Source organism: Polypterus senegalus, chromosome 1, assembly GCF_016835505.1.
Source record: "Polypterus senegalus isolate Bchr_013 chromosome 1, ASM1683550v1, whole genome shotgun sequence".
In the NCBI taxonomy this organism is placed as follows: Eukaryota; Metazoa; Chordata; class Cladistia; order Polypteriformes; family Polypteridae; genus Polypterus; species Polypterus senegalus.
Window position 1 is genome coordinate 191,976,387 of NC_053154.1, and position 15,559 is coordinate 191,991,945.

The following is a 15,559-nucleotide window of genomic DNA, read 5'->3' on the forward strand; positions in this document are numbered from 1 at the left end:
GGTAGAAGTCAAAGCCAAGGATCATGCTTGATCAGGAATGCTATCCTTACCCTCCATCAATCAATCTGGACATTTAGGGTTATACCTACTGTGTCCGTACACTCCAGTTTTGGAAGTCTTTGTACATCATGTCTTGTATCACCTCCTTCAAATATTACCTTACATTTTGCTTTTGAGAAATTCTTTCATGAGAGGTGATTACTATGAACATAGTTTTATTGTTTTTAAAAGTTGGAAATAATGAGAAAGGATAGTTTGGTCACTGATTTTGGCAGACAGCTGTCATGATGAATAATATCACAGTCATATCAAGGTATGTTCACATGTATACGACCATATTCTACACTGCTGCAGACTATGAAGAAGCTAAAAAAATAAGGGGACATGCACAAAATATGAGGGCATTTGTTCTTGGTTTAATATTCAATGACTGATTGATTGCTTGGTTGATTGATTAATCAATTAATTAATAGATTAATCTAAAAATGATAAAGTATGGAGCTTTTGGGGATCACCAAACAAATCCAATCAGTTCTTGAAATCTCTTCATTTTGTAGTCCACACATGGAGAAATGAAGCACCTCCCAAATATATATATAAAAAAACCACCCTTTGTCTTATCTGTTATTGTTAATTTAGGTGTCTTGACCACTGGAATGGCTCAGCCTAATTAATCGTTAAAATTTTGCATTCGTAATTTCCCTCTTTTCTTTCATTAATTGATCTCAGCTAACCAACAAAAACCAATAATTTCTTACTGCGGCGGAATTCCCACATTAAACTTCACACTGGAGTCTGAAATATTTTTATTGAAACAATTAAAAATAGTGTATCTGTCAGAATTGGATAATGCATATCTTCAATACCTATACATGGACCACAATTCAAAGCAGATTTCATATATTAGTGAATTAGAGTTCTTCTGATACCCTTCCGTCTTTTCAAGTCTGTGTTTCCTATATTTACAGTCTGCAGCTGGGTTTCTGAAATAAGACGTGAAAAGAACATTCTTTTTTTACAAAATAAACAACGAAATTTCAGTGGGCGGTTCGGGGGTCTCGGGGACTTCCAGTTAGCAGGACGTGAAGGTTTTCCAGAAGAAGTTCTTGCAGCCCGCTTTGCGTTCCCGGGGCGCGAGTGCCGGATTCACGCCCGTAGCGCGCTCCAGTTCCAGACGGGCCTCGTCCTGCTCGGCAGCTCGCGACATGTCGTCGGGTTCCAGAGCCTCGTTCTCAGCCTGCGCGAGCTCGGCCAGTAGCTCGGCCAGCGAGTACTTCGTGAGCTCCTGTTGTGACAAAGAAAGGAGAAAACAGAGAATAACGGTAGAACTCGGTTGAAATGAAATCTCGCATGGCATTGAGAAGCAGAACAGCTGCCTGCAGGACAAGAGGCTCGAATCTCGTGAATTTCGCGAAGACCTTGAAGCCAAGCTCAGTGTTCTGCTCTAGTAAATGGCACTGGAGAAAATGAGATAATTAGAACACTCAATTGGCCATTGTACGCTATTTAGACTATTCAAATATTGACGTTTGAAGTTTCTTAGCGTGTGGTACGGTGACGCAGTACATAACTGTAGCTTCCTCGCAGCTTCGCGGTTATTATTCGAATTCCAGACTGGTAAATATGTAGGGGCAGCGTACGGTTTAAAAAGTGACCTACTAGATTTTCTTTTAAGCCGCAACGTAGAGATTTTTTGGTTAGACTGACGGAACACTGTGAATTAGTGCTGAGGAGTGAGCTCGAACAGAACTGGACTGGCAACTCATTTAGAGTTGGTTCCGTTCATGCGACCGGGTGATGGAATGTGCTGATTGTGAAAATTAATGAAAATAAAGGAATACATGTATCCGGGATTCAAACATGTATCTTTTGGGATAAAAAAAATCTAAATGATAGAACAACATGAATTAAAATGGAAATTAAAATGGAAAAGTTTTTGCTGCCGAGTACCTCTCATTTCTTGGGTTGTCAATTATAATCTCTTAAGGACACTGGCTCCATGATCAAGAAAAATGTTACCAGGATTCATAAAATAATTTTTACATAACTTTAAACGTCAACTAGATCGCTTCCCCCTGGCATGCAGTCTGTGTGGATATCGTCATGATCTGTAATTTTGTTGTCTAGGCGCTAAAGTACAAGTTATTTCTTGTGATTTATGGTTTGATTTATTCTACAGACCAAACACCCACTGTTGTATGGATTAGCGACTCTGTACTTGCCCGACTTGAGTCTATTCTGTTACTGAGTTGAATTAGCATCGATTCCCTCTCCATTCCCCAAACCCCAGCCACATCTCAGTTTGGCGACGATCTAAAGTGTTAATGTACTCCTCCTACACCTATGCAACGAAATAAACAACGAAATTTCAGTGGGCAGGTCGGGGTGCTAGGGGTCCCCCAGATAGCAGGATGTGCAGGTTTCCCAGAAGAAGTTTGCAAGCTTCAGTTCAGCAGTCTTTCATTTGCTTAGACTTTAAGTATTCCCTGTGACTGCGTCCTCACTGGGTGAAAGAACAGCAGACACGCGTGTGTCCTGGAAATTCGCTTAGTAAATGCAAAGTTGTTCGTGAAGGAAAACAAGATGCTATTTGCAAAAACATTACCAGACTAGGTAAAACCTGCCATTGGAATGCACTTTAAAAAATTAAAATAAGTGGCAATGCTAAAATAGCTTTGTTCAGAAAGGAAAGAGTGAATTTGACAAAATATGTGTGTTTATGCTGTCGAGCTGTTATTGTAATAATATAAATAATGAGGGGGATTGTGGTAGGTGATGCACACCTCCAGCAAATTCAGAATAGGATGAAGTCACAGGGGAACCCTTCGCTCGGTTATAGAAAAATAGCGAAGTATTTTAGCATATTAACTACTGATAAAAAGGTAGGTATAATCTAGAATGAAAAAATATGCTGTTGCTTGTAATTATTATTGTTTTTTTTATTTCTATTACTTTTTTTACTTCTATTACTAGTATTGCTATTGTTACTATTTTTACTGACACCTGTGTTGTCTGAGTTAAACCTGCCACTTTCTTCTTGGTAACCTCTGCACTTTAAACATTTTTTCATTTTTTATGTTTGTTTTGCTGTGCCACCAAAGGGCACTAAGAAGGAACCGACTCAGTCTTAAACAGAACCAAAATGCTATAAGACGCACGTGTTTAAAAGTTACGAAGAAACAGAGAAAATTTTCGCAGGCAAACTGTTCAGTCACTTAGTCGACAGTGGAACCCAAATCCCTTGAGTCATAGCGAATTAGCGCAACTGTGTTCACCACATGCTTTTTCAAAAGACTCACAGTGATTACTCAATGCGTGTTGGTTCGACCGGCAGTTGCAACTTTGGGAATGAGAAGTTAGATTTCAGGACCTTGGATAGTTCCTTTATGGACGAAAAATTCTCTGAAGAAAAACTTGACAATTTAGCCGTGGAATGTATTAAAGATGCTCTAAAACTTAATGCAGTGCACAAGTTAATTATAGTGGAGCTACGTGATGACATTACGTATTATTCTGGTGACACTTGTAATGGATAATGATTTTTAATATCTCTAAAGCACGTACGATGGTTTTGGCATTGGATGCCTTTCGGTTAAAACATACATTTTTTTAAAAATAGAACGTACCTTCTTCAAGAAGTTTCATGTTTAAGGCAAAGTCTCTGTTCCGAATCCATACGTAAAAGCTGATTTTCTTACCTGCTTTCCCATCGAGGAAGCTAATGATCTTTGAAGAAGCTGCCGGAGTCTCAGGTCAGATGGTGCTGCTGAAATGCTACCGATAGCCACAGCGACGGAGAGGAGCGCCAGAGCGCATTGGAGACGACAGGACAACATCTTCTGTACTGGACACTCCGAGGTTCAGTCGACTGGACGGATTTCTGGAGTGCCACACAGATTCGCTGCGTCAGTTCTGCTAGACGGGATCGCCAAAGTCTGCTTTTAAACTGTTCTCCTGACGTCAAAAGGGAGGCGCCCCCCTCATGTCAGGATTGCGAGGGCAATTTTTCTTCCAGACTAATAATCAATTACTATATATACATATATATTTTTTGGCGACATGCAACAGTGTTCCTTTTTTTTTTTTTTCAAGCGCACGGGAATGCGCTTTAAGGCACTCACATCTGTTTATCACAAAAAATATGAAGTATTTACGGAGGAGATGTTTAGTCAATAACATATTACCGTGGTACAGATAATAGGAACATAGACATATTATTGGAAAATATAAATGTCGTCTCATTAATTTAAATGTTTGACCTTTCATTTATTATAATGAATTCAGATTATATGCTTTGGAGTGTCATTAACTAATTCAATTATTGCCCTTTTATAATATCCATAACAGCTTTCCTTTAAAGTAAGCGCAAGTGAGCATATGCCAGAAGGAAGTTATATACTTAATAAAGAGGCTTGGGTGTTGGTGTAATACCGAATTATCTGAGAACAAGTGGCTGTTTCAGTTAACTCGCCGTTGACTAAATAAAAGAAAGAGATAAGGTATGTGTGTTTAAACACAATTACAGATGTCTGAGCTTCCGCACGTTAACTCCATTAGTTCAGACTAAAAGTATAAGATTCTTTACCAATGCACCATAGGTCTGGACTGAATGACTATAAAGAGCTGAAAAAATTTCACCCCGTATGAGCATGTGTACTTTAGGATGTTTAAAACAATTTATTGTCGTAATTACCCAGCTGGAATAGATGTTTGCAATTACCTTAGGTGTACGATTTGCCACAGAATGTCTAATCAAAGCTGGTTTCCGAGTTTTATGGTAAAGATCTTTATAAAATACACTCTGCCCAGGTATCAAAATCAGTTTAAAAGTTAAAGGAATCCCCCAAAGAAGATTACACTTTGTTTTTGAGGAGATGCATACTTGATTTTTACTTGTATTTATTACTTGTTAGATGGGCCATGAAAAAGGTAAGGAAAGTTATTAAATAGAGAAGCTGTAGTTTTTCTAATTCTTATAAGAAATGTTAATGATATTTGACAGGGTCCATTAGAATACCCACAATTACATGTTTGTATCTTAATTTAAAATATTTTTAAGTGTTCAGTTGTCCTCTTTTATTATTATATGAAAACAGAATGTCATGAATCCTGTTGGCTAGTAAACATATGTTGTGATATACACCATTTATGCAAAAAGAACTTAGGTAAAACCGTGTTTCTTAATTAAAAAAAACCTGGATGTGGTAAATATGTCTCTGCTTTGAAGGGTATCTTTATTCAGATAGAAATGTTTGAACTTGATGTCTTTTAGATGTTAGACAGTTTATTTTGAATTAGAGTTGTAACAAAATTGTACTGAAAAATAATCTGTGTTTGCATTGCTTAGACACCTATGCTGCATCACCAAACAGCATACAAGAATTATACTTTTTACATTTGACTTGTCATGCTTTTCACATTGGTTTTAGTTACTTCCATCCATCCATCCATTTATTCATTCATTCATTTTCTTATACTTTCTTAATTTCATATTGGACTGTGTATTCTAAGAACTCTTTCTGTATGAAGTTATTCCTCATCACCACATGCACAGTCCACCCTGAGCAAATGACTTTCCCAGTCTACTTGATGACACATCACTTGAACCGTGAAAATAAACTGAAGATACTTGAGGAGCTGATTAACAAACAAACAGCAATCTCAGATAATTGGTATCAAGTTTACAATGCCAATGGCCACTTCTAGTGTTGATTGTACATTTTCATTGTTGTTTTTCAATTCTTTTTAAAGAAGAAAGGTGAAGGAAAATTGTAGAAACTCAACAAATATAATATGGCAATTTACTCTTTCTTTCACTTGCATCTTCTTCTCATTATAAAGAAAATAGTTAATATGTTATTTGTAAAAGCTACTATATCTGTAAAGCTTCTACCTACCTAAAATACAGCGTTATTTATCAATTGAATACAATGTACAAAGTAAAGAATAATATTAAAAGGGATTTCTTACCTCACCATAAATTTCAGTTAATAGGAAAATCAGTAGTTGAATAATGGCAGACATTTGTCTCCTGGTACATTTCTCCTGCAAAATGCAACTCTCTTACCTAGCATATATTTAAACTGACATATATGTGAATACATAAACTCTTATCAAGCTTGTGTTACATATTCAGGTAAGGTTCCTCTAGGTAAAGTTTAAAATTTCTTCGCTTAGTGTGCACTAGAGATTTTAACTGCATTTTCATTTTTTGTGTTGTTCTTGCTAGAGCTGTTGTGCCACCATTCTGTGAATTCTTATATATGTTGAGAATATGTATATCCTCTTTTGTCAAGTCATTCTTTGGCTGTAATGTAACAAAATATTCTCCAGCCTCTTTAATCCAATTCAGTGTTCACAAGGGGCCTGAACCTATTCTAGTAGCACTGGGTACAGGGCAGGAAACACTTCCAGACAAGGCGCCAGCCTATCGCAGTTCCCATTCATGCGCCCATCCAAACACGGCCAGTTTTGTAATTGCCAGTCAACCCGATAAGCACATTTTTTGCAATGTGTGGGAAAAATAACAGCGTGCAGAGAAAAAGTTCCACAGATATAGGAAGAATATGCAAACCACATATTAAGAATGACTGGGTGCAGGAACTGAAATGTGGATTCTGGATTCATGAGGCACCAATACTATGACTGCTCAATCTTGTTATCCTAGGTTGATAAATTGTTAATTACTTTGTAAAGCATTCTGGATGACAATCACTATTAAGTGCACATTATATAATAATAATTAAGTCATTCAGAAAATTCTAATTGTACACCTACAAAGGTGTCAAAGAGGCCGCTGCAGAAGCAAGAATGAAGTTAGAAAAGAAATAAAATAAAACAGACATGAAGGGATCTTGTCAGGTTTATATACTTGTTGATTGATTCATTATATGTTGCTCATTTTCTGGATATCTTTCATAAACAAAAAAAAAAAATGATGTTATAAAAATGTAAAAAAAAAAAGTTTTAGTCAAATAAAGGAAACATTATTTCTATTATTTCACATTTTTCTAGGTAATGAAAAGCTGACTACAGGGCTAAAGAAATCATTTTGTTCATTTCATCAAAAGTGAGTTTGAATTCACTTTCAAATTTGAATTTTAGCCTTGAAATGACAGGGAGAGTCAAACATTGATTTATTTGCTGTTTTATCTCAGCTCATCAATTTAAAAGGATGATTTGTGCATTGTGAACTGAGACATGGCAAGCACAGCTTCAATTAGCCTGAAAAATCTGTAGCAGCATTTTGCAGATGATTTTGGAAACGGGACAGACATTATCCTTCTACTCCATCTTGATGCTTGTTTGCATTGTGACTCAATGATATTTTCTTAAATGCTTAATAGTAAGGCACTGTGTGAAACAAAAAAAGAAAATAAAAGAACAGGCTAATAAACATTCTTGGTTATTTTTCTGTGTGTTGTCTTTTAGGTTTCACTGAATAGTAAGATCAGATATAATTATGGAACTCTCCAGTTAAACAAAATCATTATCTTTAACATTAAAAATAAGCAAAAGGCAATGCTTTTGTCTAGGAAACCCACTGAGCATGTCTTACTACCCCATCTAGGTGGAGTAATATAGATGAAAAATATTGACTACCATTTATTGTTGTTAGTGCCAGAGTAGACACACAAACCACACTAAATAAGAAAACCCCAAATATCTAGACACATCTTTTAATCTCCCCTTTATTATTTGACAACTGCATACAAGATATAGAGTTGAAAATGTGGGATGAATCAAAACAGGGGAAGATACTAGCCAGGGCCTCAAAGAAGAAAGGTGTTTTTGGAGAATACTGGGAGACACCAGGTAGCAAAAACCGAAATAAAGATATTGAGAGTCAGGCTGACGGTCAGACACATTCCTCTAACCACGAGATGGTACCTGGTAGTCCTAGTCCGGGAGTAAGTCTGCTGTCAGATCACTGGACATTTTCTAATGCTATTATGTTCTTATTATCTGGAGACCAAAATAGCATTTAGTAATCTAATATATTATAAAACCTGTCTTGGCTTATATTTGACACACTGTGCTATAAAACATCCAATTATTTATTTTAATTGTTAATGTAAGGGGTCTAGACTAACAAAGTGATGAGTCTATTGGCACCTCCAAATCAGTCATTTTAAAGCTCCACTCCTCCTCACCTTGCATAATTCTAGTTTAAGTGTAAAGCATACAGTAGTTTCATTTACATTCAAATTAATTCATATCTGCCCAATCTGACTCGCTGATACTGTTAGAAGAACTCCTATATCTAGGGTTTAAGATAATCTCTCTAATTTAGTGTAATTTGTTTCAGTACGTCTTTATCCAAATCACTTACTAAAAACAGAAGCCTTAACCTACAGTATATTTGCCTTCAGCTCAAACTAACTTCAGGAAAACCACTTTTATCAAAGCATGTGTTTTTATTTATTTATTTCTACTTTATATTTCGACTTTAAAGCCAATTCTGTACCCCATGCCAAGGATTCCTAACTATTGTAGTTTTATACCATACTGTATCTCTCAGGATCTACCTTGTCAAAAGTATCTTTTATGTCAAGCACAATTAATAATATCATCCCCATCAAAAGCTTTTGAAGCATCCTTGGAAACTCCATCATTTATGTGAAGCACGAGCTTCTGTCTCCCTAAAGTCTTGAAGATTGTCCTCAGACACACCTAGTTTGATTATTTGTTGTGCACTGAAAATGAAATAAAAAATGTGTGTGTCACGGTGGTTTATGCTATAAATTGCTGTCCATATAAACACTATATAGGTGTGTAGGGACCATCTTAACAACAACAACAACATTTATTTATATAGCACATTTTAATACAAAAAGTAGCTCAAAGTGCTTTACATAATGAAGAATAGAAAAATAAAAGACACAGTAAGAAAATAAAATAAGTCAACATTAATTAACATAGAATAAGAGTAAGGTCCAATGGCCAGGGGGGACAAAAAAAACAAAAAACAAAAAAAACTCCAGATGGCTGGAGAAAAAAATAAAATCTGTAGGGATTCCAGACCATGAGACTGCCCAGTCCTCTCTGGGCATTCCACCTAACAATAATGAAACAGTCCTCTTTGGATTTAGGGTTCTCACGGAAGGACTTGATGATGATGGTCATGTAGACTTCTGGCTTTTAATCCATCCCTCATTGTTGGAGCATCATGATGCTTTGGGTAGGTGGTGGTGGCACAGGCTTATGCCAACAATGTATCACCACCTGATGAGGATGGACTCTGTTGTGCAACTGTAGAAGCTCATGAGAACCCGTAACAGGTCTGGCTGAGCTCCAAGAAGTTACACTTACTAACCATCATTGTGTGGCCATGTCACATGAGATGTCATGTTATCAAGTATAAGTTAGAGACAAATTAGAGACATCCCACTGGGTAGTAAAGAATTTACCTGATTTTTGGCACAGCATGGCAATATTTTGAGATTGAACTATATATTCTACAGGCTTCTTTTTTATCAGGTTGCAATATAATCTTGTCACTTTAGGCTAGTGATTTGTGCCAGCAATCAGAAGGTTGCCGGTTTGAATCCCCTAAATGTCAGAAGTGATTCCACTCTGTTTGGCCTTTGAGCAAGGCCCACAACCTGCAGTTCCTCTGTCCGGGATATGACGTTAACATACATCCAGCCCTGCAAGTGGGTCCTCCAACTCAGGGGTTGGTGGCAGAATTGGCACTCCAGCCATTGTTAAAAACCTCACACTGTTCCACTCCATTTGAACTAGTGTGGTGCTGAGGTGTCACCCATTGCATGGCTGCGTTTTGAGTACTAATTTGGGATCCTGAGGTGGTTCGTCATGTGGTGAGTGCAGCAATGCGCTGTATCAGTGCATTCTCAGAACCTTTCTCTTTGGCACCACAGCATAGAGGGATAGTGTAAGAAACTCTATTCATGTTCCCTGAGTGATAATTTGAAATGTGATGGGACATGCTGCACTCTGATACCACCGGGTTTGACCATGATTACGTGTAAGATTGATTTGACTGCTATTCTATTGGTGCAACAAAATGTACTAGCGAGTAACAATGGCAGTATCATTTAAAGCTGATGCTCATCATTTAAATCTGATGCCCATTCAAAACTGCAGTACCTGTAACAGAAAGGGAGAGAAGCATTAGGCCAGCAACTGCACAGTACGTGTGACTATGGATTCACCAGCACTCCGTATGCTCAACCAACCAGAGATAGTTGGGGACCATATGACCCAGTTTGCCAAATTTGTAACATTGGGGTGGAAGTGGAGATTGTTCTTTGCAATGGGCTTCTATCTTTGTGTCTTTAGGATCTGTTTTGTACTTCTCTCGATGGGCAGCTCAAGGTTTTTTTCCTCTGCCTCCAGAAATTCAATCTGTTGGCTGGCATGTTGCAGCTGGGGTTGCTGAATTTGTTCACCCATGCCTCTTATGATTTCACCAATATCAATCTGAGCTGACTGTTGCTTCATCCTACCCATTATGAAACTGTATAGATACAAAGAATAAAATGTTATGCTCCAAGAGGGTTGGGGTTACAGGAGGAAAGCTCTGTTTAATAGAAGTAAAAATAAAGAAAATAGCACACATGGGTGTATAAACAGATGTCAAGAATGTAAGGCTGCTAACTAGAGTACTCTGTCTTTTTTCAAGGCTGGTTCCAGACTGAATACTGACTTCCTGTTGAGCCTCCAGTTATATGCTGGTGGCCCAGGAGGAGCAGAATTACTGAGCAAAGCAAACCTGGGTCATTGTTTTTACCATGAGCAAGCCACAGAACTGTAGGGAAAAAGAATAGGGAGTCAGTCACAGAGCCCACTCTCTTTTCAAGCTGGAATTGTTGGAAATTTAAGGGCCCTGAAGATTTTCCCTACACATATATGGTTGACAAAGCACTCTATATATATTGTAAGAATAGCGCTATATAGTGTCCAACCCGACACAGATTGGACACGGGAAGCACGTTTAAAATAAATAAACTTTTATTTTTCTTCAACTGGAGGGCACGTCTTCCCCGTGAACCCCCCAGCCACAACACAGTCCCACAAGCACTTAGTATAGACAACACACACTCACTTCTTCCTTCTCCACCACTCCTCACCAAGCTTTGTCCTCCTACCACCTGACTCTGGCCCCTGAGTGGTGGTTGCTGGCTCCTTTTCTAGTTCACCCGGAAGTGCTCCAGGTGTTTGATCCCTGATTTCAGACTGCACTTCTCGGTGTGATGAATTAGTTGCCCATACAGGCTCAGGAGTCCCAAACACAGCGCCCCCTGGCAGTGCCTGCGGGACCCAACAGGGCTGCACCCAACGCCAATTCCCAGGATGCCCTGCAGGAACCTGAGGCACTGTTCCACCCCAGGGAGGCAGCCATCTAGTGTCCAGGGGGAGGTATTGCAGTGTCCATGGTATATAGTGTGCAGGGGCATCCCGACTGGGTAAGGACGCCAAGCTCCTGTCACTATATATCTATATACTAGCAAAATACCCGCGCTTCGCAGCGGAGAAGTAGTGTGTTAAAGAAGCAATGAAAAAGAAAAGGAAACATTTTGAAAATAACATAACATGATTGTCAATGTAATTGTTTTGTCACTGTTGTGAGTGATGAGTGTTGTTGTCATATATATATATATATATATATATATATATATATATATATATATATATATATATATATATACGCACACATATATACACACAAATACATATATATATACATACATACACACACACATATATAAACATATATATACATATACATACATATCTACATATATACACACACAGCTATTTCAGTATCAGTGCAATACGCTGCTTGTTAAAATGCATAACTCCCGCTCTTACGTGCAAGTCTGCGTGGATATTATGAACTATCGTATTTGTTCAAGTTCTATTTAAATTTTAAATAGAAGGAATTTTTATTTAGTCGACAGAAATATCTTTGGTAGGAATGGTAAAAACAGACAGGAATATTATTCCTGAATAAATCAACTCAAACCTTAAACAACTTATAATATTTTGCTCTCCATAAAAATATATCCTGTCTAAATTATACAAGTTAGAAATAAAGTAAACATTAAAAGAACAAACATTCAAATTTCTTTACTCTTATGTAATTTTATATAAAAATAAACTTAGATTTTAAATATCCCAAAAGATTTTGCTCTCCATAAAAATATATCCTGTCAAAATTATACAAATTCAAATATGAACATGCTGCATAACAAAACCTGGAAATATAAATAAAATGTGTTCCTTTCAGCAATAACAAATCAAATCATTCAGTTGTCTTTGCTCATATGTCATTTTAGAGCTGGACGCCTGGCATCTTTTTTTGGCCACAGGTTCGTTTCTGTTTGGTGTGAGGTTCTGTGTTGTGGAGATTCTCAGGATGGATTGCAGGTGCTCATCAGTGAGGCGACTCCTGTGTGCTGTTTTGTTAGTCTTTATCACTGAGAAGAGCTTCTCACACAGATATGTGCTACCAAACATGCACAAGGTTCGAGCCGCATGTAGGCGGACTTTTTGTTCTTCAAAGTCACCAAAGCGCCGTGCAAACTCAGTGCGCTCAGTTTATCAGCAAAGTGCGTATTTGGGAACACCGTAGTGACGACTTGGTTTAACATTACTTGGCAACAGGGAAAGTGGGGCAATTGCACTGGTGCATTTGTGTCTCCCATAAAAGCAGCTTCACTTGAAATCACTTTGTGATTGTGCACGGGTAAAAGCGTCCGCTGAAGTGTCAGATTCTTATTTAATTATTCTGCTTTCTGTATCTTCTGCATTGCATTCAGGTTACCCTGATGTTTTGTCTCATAGTGCCGTCTTAGATTAAATTCTGTAATTACAGCCACATTAGCTCCACAAATGAGACACACGGGTTCAGTAAACATATACTCAGCCTCCCATCGGTTTTAAAGGCTCTATTTTCAGAATCAACTTTTCTCTTCAGCATCGCGTGAGCTAACCGCAATAACTTGCAGCATCATAAGCTAGACTTGATTAACGCGGTAAGTGTTAGGCAAGGCAGCTGAAGCGCTGCATTATGGGATCTGTAGTTTATTGTGTTACCAGCGCTTCATATACCGGGCTTTAATAACAATAATACAGTATATAAAATGATCTCGGGCGGATATAATTACGCCGGGCGGATGTGGCCCTGACCCTTGAGTTTGACACATATGGACTAAATAGAACTTGAAAAGATATATTTTTCAAATGTGATCGCGCAATTCAGATAGAGTTGACGCGCACTACAGCCTGCATCCTCCTCGCTCTTACTTTTTTACCGTTCATCTAATGAATACACTGAGTATGGCTTTACCAAAACAATCATTGATGGCGAATAAAGTATCCATTATTCGAGTATGTAGATCGGGATATATATATATATACATATATATATATACCAGCGTATCATGCGAGAAGTAGTGTGTTAAAAAGCTAGAAAAGAAAAGGGAACATTTTAAAAATAGCGTAACATGACTGTCAATATACAGTATTTGTTTTGTGAGTGTTACTGAGTGTTGCTGTCATCAAGGATTTGATTATCATTATTTCTTTCAATCAGGTTCGTATTTGTAGGATGTGTTGTGTTCAAGTTACATTCCGTGTTTGTCAATCGTTGTAAAGATGACAGGTTTCTTTCATCGATTCGTTTCTTACTGCATCAATAAACAGCTCGTCTTCTTCTTTATCTGAGACCTGACACACTGCATGCACGGGTTTTTTACACTGTCTTCCTTTAGCGGGACATTGACTTTTCCACCGTGTGCTTTGTTTCCGCAGTAGCTGGATTTATGAATATGCTTATCAGGCGCTTCATATTTTTGCTGCCTTTTCAATTGTGTAATTCGGTTTTGTTCAGCTCTTTGGAACTGTTGCTTTTATCTGTGCACTGCGTCAGTTCCGTGAGCCGCTCGGTGTACATGCATCGAAGGTTCCCAGCTGTGCTGGTGCCATCTCGTGCTATGTCCATGGCTGTATTTAATGTTACCTTAGTCCTGGCACTTAAAACTTTCTCTCGCAGTTTCGCTGAGTTTGTGTCAAACACCACCCTGACCATCTCATCTTCCTCTCCATAAGCACAGTCCTTCACCCGTGAATATTTAGTGGGAGTTTGCTATTGGATTGCGCTGACGGACGGCCTTATATGGGCAGGCACTAAATTACAAGCGCCAGCGCAGCCTGTCTATGAACTTAATTTAAAGTGTAGGTTTACATCGTGCTTTGTTTCGAGTAGCAGAACTCATGAATATGGTTGTATATGTCACTTTCGCTTCGCTTCTTATTGTTTAGCTGCCTTCTCAATTATATAATGCATGTTTTCTTCAGCGCTTTTTGAGGTCTTCCTGGTTTTCTATGTACTGCGTGATTACGTGGGAGGCGTGATGATGTCACACGAAACTCCGCCCCACGGCGTTGAAGCTCATCTCCATTACAGTAAATGGAAAAATAGCTTCCAGTTATGACCATTACGCGTAGAATTTCGATATAAAACCTGCCCAACTTTTGTAAGGAAGCTGTAAGGAATGAACCCGCCAAATTTCAGCCTTCCACCCACGGGAAGTTGGAGAATTAGTGATGAGTGAGTGAGTGAGTGAGTGAGTGAGTGAGTGAGTGAGTGAGTGAGGGCTTTGCCTTTTATTAGTATAGATATATATATATATATATATATATATATATATATATATATATATATATATATATATATCTATATATATCTATATATATATATACACCTTAATAAAATGATGAATCTCTGTGTGTGTCAGTTTATTTGTGTGTCTGTGAAATTTCTCTGTCTCTGTTATATGCTATTTGATATGGGATTCGTAAAAGCAGTGCTAATGTTTGGGTTTTGCCATCTGTTGGAATAAAAAATGCAATGTATTTTATTACTACAGGCATTACAAGATAAATTTTAATAGATGATGCATTGCAAATGTTTTTATTATACTATACATATTGACTTATATCTCTATTTGGGGCCTTTTGGCAGTATGTCAGATTGGTTGTATTTCAATCACAAAGTGTGCAAGTTATTGCAAAATGAAGCTCTATAGGCATGGTGTTGGTCACCAGTAGGCAAACTTTAATTGCTGTTATGGAGAAGTACTAACTGTTCTTCAAGTCTTGGCATCTGCATGCCAATTCCAAGTAAGGCTTTGTTTCTTAACCTCTGTTTGCTCCTCTGAAGGGTCACAGGTTGTTGTTTTATGTTTGTGAGTGGGTCACCTAAGCCAGGGGTGGGCAAAGTCAGTCCTGGAGGGCCACAGTGGCTGCAGGTTTTTGTTCCATCCCAGTTGCTTAATTAAGAAACAATCCTTGTCAATTATTTAATTTCATGGCTTGTTGGTGCTTTAACTCTGCCATGTTAAAAGTCATTCTCATATCTTAGATTTTTTTTCCTTTATAAGGATATCATCCAAATGATTTAAAGTCTAAAAAAGACAAGTAATTCTCAGTGATTCACTTTTTTCTCTTCACTTTCCTTCCAAGTATTTAATTAAACCCAATAGTATATGATAAATACACACAGGTGTATACTGAAACAAGCTAAATGAAG

General features: G+C 37.8%; 1 protein-coding gene across 1 annotated transcript; it reads right to left on the reverse strand.

The window, feature by feature from the left end:
• Nucleotides 1-789: 789 nt before the first annotated feature.
• sst1.1 (somatostatin 1, tandem duplicate 1) lies at nucleotides 790-3,920 on the reverse strand. Its single transcript, XM_039765760.1, has 2 exons — nucleotides 3,699-3,920; nucleotides 790-1,285 (listed from the first exon to the last, which is right to left on the reverse strand). The coding sequence occupies exons 1-2, from the start codon at nucleotides 3,834-3,836 to the stop codon at nucleotides 1,073-1,075; spliced, it is 351 nt and encodes a 116-aa protein (XP_039621694.1). The 5' UTR covers nucleotides 3,837-3,920; the 3' UTR covers nucleotides 790-1,072.
• Between the last annotated feature and the right edge of the window lie 11,639 nt (nucleotides 3,921-15,559).